This window comes from Nomascus leucogenys, chromosome 8 (assembly GCF_006542625.1).
Source record: "Nomascus leucogenys isolate Asia chromosome 8, Asia_NLE_v1, whole genome shotgun sequence".
In the NCBI taxonomy this organism is placed as follows: Eukaryota; Metazoa; Chordata; class Mammalia; order Primates; family Hylobatidae; genus Nomascus; species Nomascus leucogenys.
The window spans coordinates 43,085,389-43,100,171 of record NC_044388.1 but is presented as its reverse complement, the minus strand read 5'-3'; the positions used below and the strand labels follow the sequence as shown (position 1 = coordinate 43,100,171).

Here is a 14,783-nt window from a genome sequence, read left to right as displayed (position 1 = left end):
TACAATAATACAGACAACATTGTTATAGTTAAAAAAAAAAAAAAAACCCAGAGAAGTTGGGTATCTAAGGACTTCAGGACATAAAAATCTTCCTTGATTTTTGGCCGGGTGCAGTGGCTCACGCCTGTAATCCCAGCACTTTGGAAGGCCGAGGCGGGTGGATCACGAGGTCAGGAGATCGAGACCATGGTGAAACCCCGTCTCTACTAAAAATACAAAAAAAAATTAGCCGGGCACGGTGGCGGGTGCCTGTATTCCCAGCTACTCAGGAGGCTGAGGCAGGAGAATGGCGTGAACCCGGGAGGCGGAGAGCTTGCAGTTAGCCGAGATTGCGCCACTGCACTCCAGCCTGGGTGAGAGAGCAAGACTCCGTCTCAAAAAAAAAAACTTCCTTGATTTCTATACAGACTTAGATGTCACATTCCTGAGAAGGACTATACTCCTGCTGATGAACGCAAGCACTGAGAACATACAGCAAACACACAAGTATGGAAGAGACTAACAATCAAGATCTCAAGTGTCACACATCTTTTTTTTTTTTTTTTTTTTTTTTTTTGAGATGGAGTCTTGCTCTGTCGCCCAGGCTGGAGTGCAGTGGCGTGACCTCGGCTCACTGCAACCTCCACCTCCTGGGTTCAAGTGATTCTCCTGCCTCAGCCTCCCAAGTAGCTGGGATTACAGGCCCGCACCACTACACCCAGCTAATTTTTGTATTTTTAGTAGAGACAGGGTTTCACCATGTTGACTAGGCTGGTCTCGAACTCCTGACCTCGTGATCTGCCCATCTCGGCCTCCCAAAGTGCTGGGATTACAGGCGTGAGCCACCACACCCAGCCAACTGTCACTCATTTGATTAGGGAAGACTTCCTGCACCTTATGAGACCAGGCTAATTCTTACAACACGGTGTACTTTTCCTTACTTCTTATGTAATTGCCATGATGTGTGTGATTATTTAACATGTGTCTTCCCCAGTAAACTATAAACACTATGAGGTCAGGGATCATATGTCTTTTCACCAATCTATCTAGTACTTGGTATAGTAAGCATTTTCTAAATATCTGTTAAATGAGTGAATGTATCACAAACCAGAAAAAGGCACAACAAAAATGGAAAAAAACAAAAAACAAACAAACAAGATGACTGTGCACGGTGGCTCACACATGTAATCCCAGCACTTTGGGAGGCCAAGGTGGGTGGATCACGGGGTCAGGAATTCCAGACCAGCCTGGCCAAGAGACTAGCTTGGCCAATGCTGTGAAACCCCATCTCTACTAAAAATATAAAAACTAGCCAGGCGTGGTGGCGGGCACCTCTAATCCCAGCTACTTGGGAGGCTGAGGCAGGAGAATTGCTTGAACCCAGGAGACAGAGGTTGCAATGAACCGAAGATCACACCACTGTACTCCAGCCTGGGCAAGAGCGAGACTCCAACTCAAAAAATAAATAAATAGAAAATAAACAAGCAAATAACAGTAGAGCTCTTGAAAGTACAACAGAAAATTAGAGTTGGAATAGCTAATGGTTATTTGTTTGTTCTTACTCTCATGTTTTCTATGAGCCGTACTGGTTAGTCTGCTCCATTGCTCTATGAATATCAATATGGCCATCTGAACTTTGAACTTCCACAAAGCAATGGTCACTTGATATGATAAAAAGCAAATAAATAATGCTAAGGAACATTAATGATAAAGTATTTATGACTAAAAAGTATCTAAAGGGTAGGCTCTTAGTAAACATGATAAACAATAAAAATACTGAAAATGGCTTGGCATAAAGTTTTAAAAGATTATTTTTACCAGAGCTTCCTTATCTACTTTCTCCTTCTCAAAGATACCAAAGAATTCAGAGAGCTGAAGTTTCTTCAAATCTTCCTCTAGTGTAGGTGTATCTCCTTGATCCATTACAATATTTAGCGAATCCTAAAAATTAAATTATAAAGCTCATATTCTTGAAATTCATTTAGTTTCCTTTATTAATACTATTTTGCAGTAAAGAAATACATAGATTTCCACAGCAATGTATCTTAACTTTAACAAATTGTCATTTATGCAAGAAAAAAATTAAGAGGTTCCAAGGTTTTGCAACTTCAATTGAAAATATGTTTTTAAAGAAATGAGTAAAATATTCATCATCATTAACAAACATTTGCTGAATTTTAAGGGAGCTCAGTGCTTAAGAAATTAGGAAAACAGTGCTTAAGAAATAAAACAGTCTAGGCTGGGCATGGTGGCTCAAATCTGTAATCCCAGCACTTTGGGAGGCCGAGGTGGGTGGATCACAAGGTCAGGAGTTCAAGACCAGTCTGACCAACACCCGGTCTCTACTAAAGATACAAAAATTAGCCGGGTACAGTGGCGTGCACCTGTAATCCCAGCTACTGGGAAGGCTGAGGCAGGAGAATCATTTGAACCCTGGAGGCAGAGGTTGCAGTGAGCCGAGATCGTGCCACTGCATTCTAGCCTGGGTGACAGAGCAAGGACTGTCTCAAAAAAAAAAAAAAAAAAAGAAATAGAAATAGAAATAAAACAGTCTAAGACAAAAGCTCTGCTCTGGAGGAACTCATGGTCCAACAGGAGAAATAGGTACCAAATCAATCCTACAGATGATACGTGGTTATAGGAATTTTTACTAAAATAATGTTTAAACATCAAGTCCCCAATACTTTCAAACAGAGTTTCTATAAATCATATCAATTTGTAGCCAATTCATTCATTTGTTCATATGCAAACTTCATTTAGCTCAATGATTCCATAACTCTATTAACAAATCAGCAGTGCATATTTTTGAGACGGAGTCTCACTCTGTCACCCAGGCTGGAGTGCAGTGGCACGATCTCAGCTCACTGCAACCTCCACCTCCCAGGTTCAAGCGATTCTCTTGCTTCAGCCTCCCAAGTAGCTGGGATTACAGGCACACACCACCATGCACAGCTAATTTTTGTATTTTTAGTACAGATGGGGTTTCACCATGTTGGCCAAGCTGGTCTTGAACTCCTGACCTAAGGTGATCCACCAGTCTCATCCTCTCAAAGCGCTGAGATTACAGGCATGAGCCACCACGCCCGCCCAGCGGTGCATATTCACAAAAGAAAATAAGATGCCTATGGTTTAGAATATAACAATTATTATTTGTAGAAGCATGTTACTATCTTGCTTCTATCATCCAAGAATGACAGAGATAATTAAAAGTCTGTTAAAATGAAAATAAGTGTAAATGTAATGTCATGACATGAAACTAAACTCAGGTAAAAACAAAAAATAAGTCTAAAATCTATAAATCCTTACTAAGGAAAACTACAAGAAAACCTAGCTGAACATCTAAATTACCTTTTCACTGTCAATATCCCCCAAAGAATCTTTCTGATTTGTTAGGATATCAAACAATATAAGCGAACCTATAAGTAAAATAGAAGAAGGGACAATTTCTAAGCATTAGCACTAAATGGCTGTCTGTTATACAAAAAAGGCACAAGCCAATTACATATGTAAGCAAATCTACACAGCAAGGAGTCTTTCTTTCCAATTTACCACCACCCTTCCAACCCCTTCCAAATTTCTTGATCACAGACCACTTCTAGACCTCTCAATTTCATACTGATAAAAGACACTGTGCTTCAAAAACAGGTGTCTTTAAAATGTGATAGTCTTCTCTGGTCACACAGAACTCATTTTGTTACCTAAACTATGACCAGCAATGGATACACCCCCTTTGAAATCAGGGTTCCTCTGCAGAAAAAGTGTGTATATTCGGTTCATTTCAGAAGCAACTGTGTCCACAATAGTCTGACAGTAGGTGGGACTATTGTAGAAGAAGACATCCAGAATTGTGTCATTGGTGAAGTGCCTGAGGCGGTTAATGCTGGGCAGGGTTATTCGCTGCAGATCTCTGAAAAAAGGAAAAATAATTTAAGCAGGAAACCTAAATACACTTAACAGCCACTTCCAATTTTAAGCCTTCAAGCTTAAACATTTTATAACAAACAATTGTCGATTTATAAGAAAAAACAAAAAGAGGACAAAAGAACATGTATAATGAAGCCAGAGGGATGTGATAAGCAAAATTCAGAGTATAAAAAACCCTACACCTGTTGTTTCCTGACTTTTTTTAATGATGGCCATTCTAACTGGTGTGAGATGTCAGGAAACAACAGGTGCTGGAGAGGATGTGGAGAAATAGGAACACTTGTACACTGTTGGTGGGACTGTAAACTAGTTCAACCATTGTGGAAGTCAGTGTGGCGATTCCTCAGGGATCTAGAACTAGAAATACCATTTGACCCAGCCATCCCATTACTGGGTATATACCCAAAGGACTATAAATCATGCTGCTATAAAGACACACGCACACGTTATGTTTACTGCGGCACTATTCACAACAGCAAAGAGTTGGAACCAACCCAAATGTCCAACAACGATAGACTGGATTAAGAAAATGTGGCACATACACACCATGGAATACTATGCAGCCATAAAACAGGATGAGTTCATGTCCTTTGTAGGGACATGGATGAAACTGGAAAACATCATTCTCAGTAAACTATCGCAAGGACAAAAAATCAAACACCGCATGTTCTCACTCATAGGTGGGAATTGAACAATGAGAACTCATGGACACAGGAAGGGGAACATCACACTCCGGGGACTGTTGTGGGGTTGGGGGATGGGGGAGGGACAGCATTAGGAGATATACCTAATGCTAAATGACGAGTTAATGGGTGCAGGAAATCAACATGGCACATGGATACATATGTAACAAACCTGCACATTGTGCACATGTACCCTAAAACCTAAAGTATAACAAAAAAATAAAATAAAATAAAATAGAAAAAAAAAAACAAAAAAAAAACCCTACAAGTCAAACCCATTTCTTCCATACATAAACTACAAGAAAACAACAGATGTAGACAGAGAGGTAAGTGGTAATCAAGAAATTAAAGAGACTTTTTTTCTTTTCTTTTCTTTTTTTTTGAGACAGAGTCTCGCTCCATTGCCCAGGCTGGAGGGCAGTGGCACGATCTCAGCTCACTGTAACCTCTGCCTCCCAGGTTCAAGCGATTCTCCTGCCTCAGCCTCCCAAACAGCTGGAATTGCAGGCATGTGCCACCATGCCCAACTAATTTTTGTATGTTTAGTAGTGACAGGGTTTTGTCATGTTAGCCAGGCTGGTCTCAAACTCCTGACCTCAGATGATCCACCTGCCTCGGCCTCCCAAAGCGCTGGGATTACAAGCATGAGCCACCATGCCCAGCCCAAGAGAGACTTATAATATAAGACATATCAACTAATTGCAATGTATGGACTTTATTTGGATCCCAGTTTAAAACATGTTTGTAATTATATAAATATGTATATAAAAATTAATGTATAATTATATAATTAATGTATATAAAAATATGTATAAAATATGTATATAAAAATATAATAGACAACTGGAAATTTGAACACTGACTAGGTATTTGATGATATTAAGAAATTTTTAAGTGTGATAATAGTGTTATGGTTACACATTTTTTAAGTCCTTTAAAATACACTGTTCAGGGCCAGGCGCGGTGGCTCATGCCTGTAATCCCAGCACTTTGGGAGGCTGAGGCATGCAGATCACGAGGTCAGGAGTTCAGCCTGGCCAATATGGAAACCCTGTCTCTACTAAGAAATACAAAAATTAGCTGCTGGGCACTGTGGCGCATGACTGTAGTCCCAGCCACCTGAGAGGCTGAGGCAGGAGAATTGCTGGAACCCAGGAGGCAGAGGTTGCAGTAAGCCGAGACTGTGCCACTGCACTCCAGCCTGGGTGACATAGCAACACTCCATCTCAAAAATAAAATATACTGTTCAGGCCAGGCACTGTGGCTCACACCTCTAATCCCAGCATTTTAGGAGGCCAAGGCAGACAGATTGCTTGAGCCCAAGAGCTCAAAACCAGCTTGGCCAACACGGTAAAAGGCCATCTCTACAAAAAACAGAAAAATCATCTGGATCGGGCCAGGCACGGTGGCTCACGCCTGTATTCCTAGCACTTGGGGAGGCCGAGACGGGCGAATCACCTGAGGTCAAGAGTTCGAGACCAGCCTGACCAACGTGGAGAAACCCTATTTCTACCAAAAATACAAAATTAGCCAGGCATAGTGGCGCATGCCTGTAATCCCAGCTACTCGGGAGGCCAAGACTGGGAACTGCTTGAACCCGGGAGGCGGAGGTTGCGGTGAGCTGAGATCACGCCACTGCACTCCAGCCTGGACAAGAGCGAAACTCCATCTCAAAAAAAAGAAAAAAAAAATCAACTGCGAGTGGTGCCACATGCCGGTAGTCCCAGCAGTACTTGGGAGGCTGGGGCGGGAGGATCACCTGAGCCCGAGGAGGTCTAGGTTGCAGTGAGCTGTGATCACACCACTGCACTCCAACCAAAAAAAAAAAAGATACAAACTGAAACATTTACAGATGAAATTACAGGATTTCTAAGATAAAAATCATATGGTGATGAAGGGGCATTAGATAGGGCACGAAGATACGGATGAGGCAGAACCAGCCATGAGTTGAGGCTTGTCAGGGCTGGGTAATCAGTACACAAGGATTCATCATATATACTACTTCTGTGAACAAAATTATCTGTAATAAAAAAAGTTTTCTAAAAAGACAAAACAAAAAATGTAAAAGGCTTCTCCTGGAATTCTCAGCAGTAAGGTTTTTTGATTACATGTCAAACGATAAAGAGATCAGCTCCCTCTCTCAATGCACAATTCCTAAAAGCAGAAAAAGGTGTGAGTGCCAGGTACCAAAAGCAAACAGAATTCATATCTGGCAGAGGAAGACCACGCTGACAAAATCTAACATCCAGTTAAAGGTTTCTTAAAATCCCCAGAAAGATTCCTCAAATATTCAACCACTTCTGCAATTTATAAGGGCTATGTGCCCTTAGTAACTAACCTCTTAGCGTCTGCTCAAATATTGAAGAATCCAGACCCCACAACAGTGTTTGGCAAATGGAATATACCCAAATCACAGGGTACTGAGAACTGAGACACAGAATCAGAAAAGCCATTTCTGAGACCAGCATGGAAACAATGCTGACTACTTCCTGCATCTCCTGGTTCTATTCTAGAACTATATTAGAAACACACCACTTGCTGGAGAGCCCCATAGCTAGACATCCTCAATTTAAGCAACATTCTCTGTCATTACCATAAAATTTACAAACAAAACTAATGGTCTTGTACCTTAAGAAAGCCATCACTTAAAAGTCACTGTACCAATTATACCTCAAGTTATAAATGCTAATAGTTTAATGTTTGAGAAATCCTCCCTTTTTTCTAAATTTGGACAAATATTATTTAAATATAATAACAAAAGGAACAACAAAATACATTGTACATCTTGGGGTACGGCTGGCTTTTGACATCTGAAGATGGAAATGGTTATACACTATGGGAAGATAGCAATATTTGGCTTTAATGCTAAAGATACAATGAAGCTGTAATAGTAAATACTAGTGAGCCAGTAAAACATGCTGAAGATACACACAGCTCTCTACTCCTAACCAGGGCTAATTAAACCAAGGGACTGATCAGCATTTAATAGCATATCTCTGAGAAATTTTAAATATTCAGTCAGCTATAGCATAAAAATGTCCCCAAGCATAGCAATGATCATAAAATATATTATAATCACAGCTAACAACTCGAAGGTATTAAGTATTACTCACACATCCACACCAGTAGAATGCAAAGGACTGTGCCAGTTGACTGGAAGAAATTCTACCCTCCCAATCTGCTGATTTTCTTGGGCTTTCTTAAAATGTGTCTGTAGCAAGTTCAAGGAAACACTGCGAAAATCATTAACTGGAAAAGAAAATTAACTTATGCATCAACAATGAAGTAACAAATCTGTAGAATTTGGATGCAACAAATCATGTAATCATACTCTAACTACATTTGCACAGAACACGTACTGACTTCCATCAAAAATAAAGTGGTATCCAGGAAAAATTATGAATGCATATAGGAAAAGATGTTTCTTTAATAACTTTTTTTTTTTGAGATGGAGTACTGCTCTGTAACCCAAGCTGGAGTGCGGTGGCAAGATCTCACCTCACTGCAGCCTCCACCTCACTGGTTTAAGCAATTCTCCTGCCTCAGCCTCTTGAGGATCTGGGATTACAGGCACATACCACCACACCCAGCTAATTTTTGTATTTTTAGTAGAGATGGGGTTTTGCCCTGTTGGCCAGGCTGGTCTTGAACTCCTGACTTTAGGTGATCTGCCTGCCTTGGCCCCCCAAAGTACTGGGATGACAGGTGTGAGCCACCGTGCCTGGCCTAACAACTTGATTTTACCATACTAAATATTTCATCAAAAGAAAGCTAACTTCAGGCCAGGAGCAGTAGTGGCTCATGCCTGTAATCCCAGCACTTTGGGGCGCCGAGGCAGGTGGATCGTATGAGGCCGGGAGTTCGAGACCAGCCTGGCCAACATGGCAAACCCCCATCTACTAAAAATATAAAAATTAGCAAGGCATGGTGGTGTGCGCCTGTAATCCCAGCTACTCAGGAGGCTGAGGCAGGATAATCACTTGAACTCGGGAGGCAGAGGTTGCAGTGAGCTGAGTTTACACCACTACACTCCAGCCTGGGCAACAGAGCAAAACTCTGTCTCAGGAAAAAAAATAGTATATTTAAAAACAAAAAAAAAGGAAAAGGAAAAAAAAAGAAAGCTAACTTCAAAACGTCGGCATCATGGGAACTGTTTCAATATTTTTTTAATCACATGACAATACAACAACAGTCTTGCAGTTGAATTCCTATCCTAACTTTCTGATTCTTATAAACAAGCACCACCCAATACTTTAAAGAAAAAAAATACACTGTTGTTTGAAATGCATATCACATCAGTCTCAACCTTCCACAATACAATTCTAGTTTATGTTTAGAACCATCAGCCAATTAGAATAAGACACCCTAATTGGAACAATTAAACTTTGAATACTATCAGGTTTTAGAGGACACCTTTCTTTTTTTTTGAGGTCTCACTCTGTTGCCCAGGCTGGAGTGCAGTGACCCGATCTTGGCTCACTGAAACCTCTGCCCTCCGAGTTCAAGTGATTCTCTTGCCTCAGCCTCCCGACTAGCTGGGATTACAGGCGCCTGCCACCGCGCCCAGCTAATTTTTGTATTTTTAGTAGAGATGGGGTTTCACAATCTTGGCCAGGCTGGTCTTGAACTCCTGACCTTGTGATCCACCCGCCTTGGCCTCTCAAAGTGCTCAGATTACAGGCGTGAGCCATCGCACCCAGCCTAGAGGACACCTTTCAAAATCTAGTTATACTAATGACTTAAATCCTCCAATTACAATATCAAAGGTTTATCATAGTATGAATTACAAAAATGATTGATGCTTCTGTTATTCATTAAACTCTATCATCTTTACAGTTCCCTGTAAATTTGAAATAGTTAGAAATAGGACCATCACATCATAAAACACAATTTTATAGGGATTAACTGCTTGTTCATTCAAGACTATTACGATAGTTAAGAGTATAAACTATTAGCCTCAGGAATTTCCTAGCACTTCAGGTCTAAGCTGAGAAGCTTTACTACCTCACCACCTGTCTTTAACTCTCTAAATCTTCTTATGCAGCTAAGACAATAGACCAAAGACAAGGCTTTATCTCAGCTCACAAGAGCACTGATTAATATTCTCTCACATGCTTTGCAAACCTACCACACTGTACAATGCTTCGAAAGCGGAGATCACAAGCTGGTCCAATCCCATGGACTACAAAAACCAAGTGATCTATTTGTAAAGGTTCTCCTATAAATGAAATTAAAAAGAAAATTATTCTGTATAATTAGTCATGTATTCTAATATCATTCACCATGAAAAGGTTATAAATATGAGCAAGTTAAAAGATGAACAGATAATTTAAAACATATAAAATAGTCCTTTAAGTACCTAGCAAAAATACATTGATTTTACTTGGTTTCTAATTTATCTTGAAATAAGTCTGTAAAATTTTTTTCAGGATTTTTTTCTTTTTTTTCTGATCTCTAAAAAAGAAAACTCGGCTGGGCGCGGTGGCTCATGCCTGTAATCCCAGCACTTTGGGAGGCCAAGGCAGGCAGATCACGAGGTCAGGAGTTCGAGACCAGCCTGACCAACACGGTGAAACTTCGTATCTACTAAAAATACAAAATTAGCCGGGTGTGGTGGCACATGCCTGTAATCCCAGCTACTCTCGAGGCTGAGGCAGAAGAATCGCTTGAACCCTGGAGGTGGCAGAGTTTGCAGTGAGCCGAGATCACACCACTGCACTCCAGCCTGGGTGACAGAGCAAGATTCTGTCTCAAAAAAAAAAAAAAAAAAAAAAAAAAGAAACTTTTTTTTTTTTTTTTTTTGAGACGGAGTTTTGCTCTGTCACCCAGGCGTTGGAGTGCAGTGGCGCGATCTCGGCCCACTGCAAGCTCCGCCTCCCGGGTTCATGCCATTCTCCTGCCTCAGCCTCTCCGAGTAGCTGGGACTACAGGCGCCCACCACCACGCCCGGCTAATTTTTTGTATTTTTAGTGGAGACGGGGTTTCACCGTGGTCTCGATCTCCTGATCTCGTGATCCGCCCACCTCGGCCTCCCAAAGTGCTGGGATTACGAGCGTGAGCCACCGCGCCCGGCTTTTTTTTTTTTTTTTTTTTAATTAGTTTTTGTTTGTTTGTTTGTGACCGAGTCTCGCTCTGTCACCCAGGCTGGAGTGCAGTAGCACAATCTCGGCTCACTGCAACCTCTGCCTCCCGGGTTTAAGCAATTCTCCTGCCTCAGCCTCCCGAGTAGTTGGGACTACACACATACACCACCACACCTGGCTAATTTTTTGTATTTTTAGTAGAGACAGGGTGTTTCACCGTGTTAGCCAGGATGGTCTCGACCTCCTGACCTGCCCGCCTCAGCCTCCCAAAGTGCTGGGATTACAGCCATGAGCCAACACACTTGGCCTTTTTTCAGGTTTTAAAAACTTTTTTTTTTTTTTTTTTTTGAGACAGTCTCACTCTGTCACCTAGGCTGGAGTGCAGTGGCATGATAAACACTCATTCCAGCCTCAACCTTCTGGGCTCGAGTGATCCTCCTGCCTCAGCCTCTGAAGTAGCTGAGACTACAGATGTGTGCTACTATGCCCAGTTAATTTTTGTATTTTTTGTAGAGACAGGGTTTCACCATATTGCCCAGGCTGGTCTCGAACCCTGGGCTCAAGTGATCCTTCCGCCTTGGCCTCCCCAAGTGCTGGGATTACAGGCATGAGCTACCACGCCCAGCTAGGTTTTTAAAACTTTTTATTTTTAAATAACTAGAAACGTACAGAAAACTAGAAAGCATAGTACAGACACTCCCACATACTTTTTACAGAGATTCAACTTTTTAACAATTACATTTGCTTTATGATTCTCTGTGTGTGTACACACACACACATTTATTTTTCTGAATCATTAGAAAGCAGGCTACATACATCATCAGGTTGCAAGCACCATACCTCTTTAACCCTTTAATACCATAATGTGTATTTCCTAAGTATATTCTCTTACATAACCATAATACAGTTATTGAATCCAGGCAACTGAACACTGATAAAATACTTTTATCTAATATTTCATTTTTATCAATGTGTGGTATGTTTTTAAAGCCTGAAATTTTAAACTCATCTTTTTAAATTACAGTAAAGCTAGGATTTTGTCCAAGAGACAAGAAAAAAGGAATATTATAATCCAATTAAATATATTATACAACCGTAAGTGACCCTACCTAGATAGCAGTGCATAATCAGGTCCTACTGAAAAATAGTTTTCCTTAGTTGAAAATGAAGCTTCAAGGACAAGGAGTTATTACCAGGAATAAATTTCTAGTCAAGTAGGTGGAATCACACTTCTTGGAATTAGGACTAAATCAGTTCATCTGTACTTAGTGACTTCCTGGATAGTATTGCCAAATTTTACCCATCCTACCATATGTACTTACCAGTTTTAAAAGATATTTTTACATCTATTAAGATTCTTTTTTTTTTTTTTTTGAGACGGAGTCTCGCTCTTTCACCCAGGCTGGAGTGCAGTGGCGCGATCTCGGCTCACTGCAAGCTCTCCGCCTCCCGGGTTCACGCCATTCTCCTGCCTCAGCCTCTCCGAGTAGCTGGGACTACAGGCGCCCGCCACCACGCCCGGCTAATTTTTTGTAGTTTTAGTAGAGACGGGGTTTCACCGTGGTCTCGATCTCCTGACCTCGTGATCCGCCCGCCTTGGCCTCCCAAAGTGCTGGGATTACAAGCGTGAGCCACCGCGCCCGGCCTTATTAAGATTCTTAGTAGACGAAGTGATGCTAATCTCAACTTGGAATAAACCCATATGATTAAAGATGATTTTTAAGCCTTGAGGTAATCTAAATCCACAGAAAAAGGTCACAATTTAAGGAGTAAACAAATACATCAGAAGGTAAGAAAAAATAAATGATTAACATTACCACAATGAATGTCAACAGAGATGTTCTCAACTCCTCTCTTCACAGTTCTTGGTCGACCCTGCTCCGTGGGTGTTGAACCCCAATCATCAGACCCTGCAACTGGCTGGTAATGCACCATAAGCTTAAACAGAACAGATCAGAGCAATAAAAATATTCTACAATACAATCATCCCTATACAATGCAGTTTTAAGTGTAGAATCATGTCTTTCAAACCACAGAGTCAAATCTGAACTAGAGTTTTGATATACAACTCGTACGGCTTGAAATGAGAACTGTGAAAATATATTAGGCTAACAGATCTGTCAATAGTCCCTTTCTACATGGAAGACAGGCTCACATAATATGTCAGTAATTTTCTTATTCTACAGTGGCATAATTTTCCATAAGAAAATTATTTTGTATAAGCTGAGTTGGGTAAATAACAGTAGTGGCTACAAGTTTTTAAGTTTCATAATTGTGAATTCAATATAAAATTTGACAAAAGTTACCCTATACAGAGTGCTTAGCAAAAGAAACCAACTGAGTTCTCCCTAATAGTGCAATTAACTTTTTATCCCAACAAGAGAAATGCTTTGTTTTACCTTTGGATTGTGTAAAATAATAATTTCTCTGTTGGGAGATTCCAGTTTCTTTTTCCATTCATCCAAAGTTACAGCAAGCATGTAAGTTTCCTTAAAAGAAAACACATTTCATTAGAGTTCTCTAGCAGCTTTCCTATTAAAACTGAACTTATTCACAAGAATACTATGTATTAATGAGTTTCAATAAGAATATCCCACTCCAATTTATCAAATTTATTTTTAAATTTTTTTGTTGTTGTTTTTTGTTTTGTTTGTCTTACTCTGTTGCCCAGGCTGGGTTGCAGTGGCGCGATCTCGGCTCACTGCAACCTCCGCCCCGCGGGTTCAAGCAATTCTCCTGCCTCAGTCTCCCAAGTAGCCAGGATTACAGGCACCCACCACCACACCCGGCTAACTTTTGTATTTTTAGTAGATACAGCATTTGGCCATAATGGCTAGGCTAGTCTCAAACTCCTGACCTCAGGTGATCCACCCACCTCGGCCTCCCAAAGTGCCGGGATTATAAGCATGAGCCACAGCACCCAGCCTATTTTTAAATTATTTTGAAATTACAACAGATAGTAGCACCAGGACAAAGGGGGAAAAAAAAACACTCCTAATTCCATCATCTACACTAGATAATTAGTGTTCACATTTTAATATATTTGTTAATATTAATGTTCTAGACCAGGCGTGGTGGCTCATGCCTGTAATCCCAACACTTTGGGAGGCCAAGGCAGGAAGATCACCTGAGGTCTGGCATTCGAGACTAGCCTGGCCAACATGGCAAAACCCCACTTTTACTAAAAATACAAAAATTAGCTGGTGTAAGCCGGGCATGGTGGCTCACACCTGTAATCCCAGCACTTTGGGAGGCCAAGGCAGGCAGATCACTTGAGGTCAGGAGTTCAAGACCAGCCTGACCAACATGGAGAAATCCCGTCTCTACTAAAAATACAAAATTAGCCAGGCATTGTGGCACACGCCTGTAATCCCAGCTACTCGGGAGGCTGAGGCAGGAGAATCGCTTGAACCCGGGAGGCAGAGGTTGCGGTGAGCTGAGATCACGCCACTGCACTACAGCCTGGGCAACAAGAGTGGAACTCCGTCTCAAAAAAAAAAATTAGCCAGTGTGGTGGGGCACGCCTGTAATCCCAGCTACTTAGGAGGGTGAGGCAGGAAAACTGCTTGAACCCAGGATGCAGAGGTTGCAGTGAGCCGAGATCGCACCACTGGACTCCAGCCTGGGCAACAGAGTGAGACTCTGTCTCAAAAACAAAAACAAAAAAAAGCAAACAAATAAAAAAAACAAGAAAAAGGTCGGGTGCAGTGGCTTACGCCTGTAATCCCAACACTTGAGGGAGGCCGAGGCAGGCAGATCACGAGGTCAGGAGCTCGAGACCATCCTGGCTAACATGGTGAAACCCCATCTCTACTAAAAATACAAAAAATTAGCTGGGTGTGGTGGCGGGCACCTGTAGTCCCAGCTACTTGGGAGGCTGAGACAAGAGAATGGCAAGAACCCAGGAGGCGGAGCTTGCAGTGAGCCAAGATCGTGCCACTGCACTCCAGCCTGGGTGACAGAGTAAGACTCTGTTTCAAAAAAAAAAAAAACAAATATTAATGCTCTACTCCAATTTAAAGAAAAATTTGTTTTCAGAGCAAGAAAACTAAAAGCTAAAAAAGATCAATCCTGTGACCATAGCATAATACAGTTTGCATTTGTGTGTGTGTGC

The 14,783-nt window shown here is 41.3% G+C and overlaps 1 protein-coding gene across 2 annotated transcripts in view; it reads right to left on the bottom strand.

Moving 5' to 3' along the window:
* DDHD2 (DDHD domain containing 2) overlaps positions 1–14,783 on the bottom strand; it is a 32,732-nt gene that overhangs the window by 13,640 nt on the left and 4,309 nt on the right. For both annotated transcript variants that reach the window (XM_030817121.1, XM_030817122.1), the window contains exons 4-10: positions 13,069–13,158; positions 12,487–12,607; positions 9,715–9,804; positions 7,700–7,835; positions 3,678–3,886; positions 3,328–3,395; positions 1,798–1,920 (exon numbers count right to left, since the gene is read on the bottom strand). In XM_030817121.1, the coding sequence (XP_030672981.1) occupies positions 1,798–1,920; positions 3,328–3,395; positions 3,678–3,886; positions 7,700–7,835; positions 9,715–9,804; positions 12,487–12,607; positions 13,069–13,158 (837 nt within the window). The remainder of the gene's footprint in view (positions 1–1,797; positions 1,921–3,327; positions 3,396–3,677; positions 3,887–7,699; positions 7,836–9,714; positions 9,805–12,486; positions 12,608–13,068; positions 13,159–14,783) is intronic.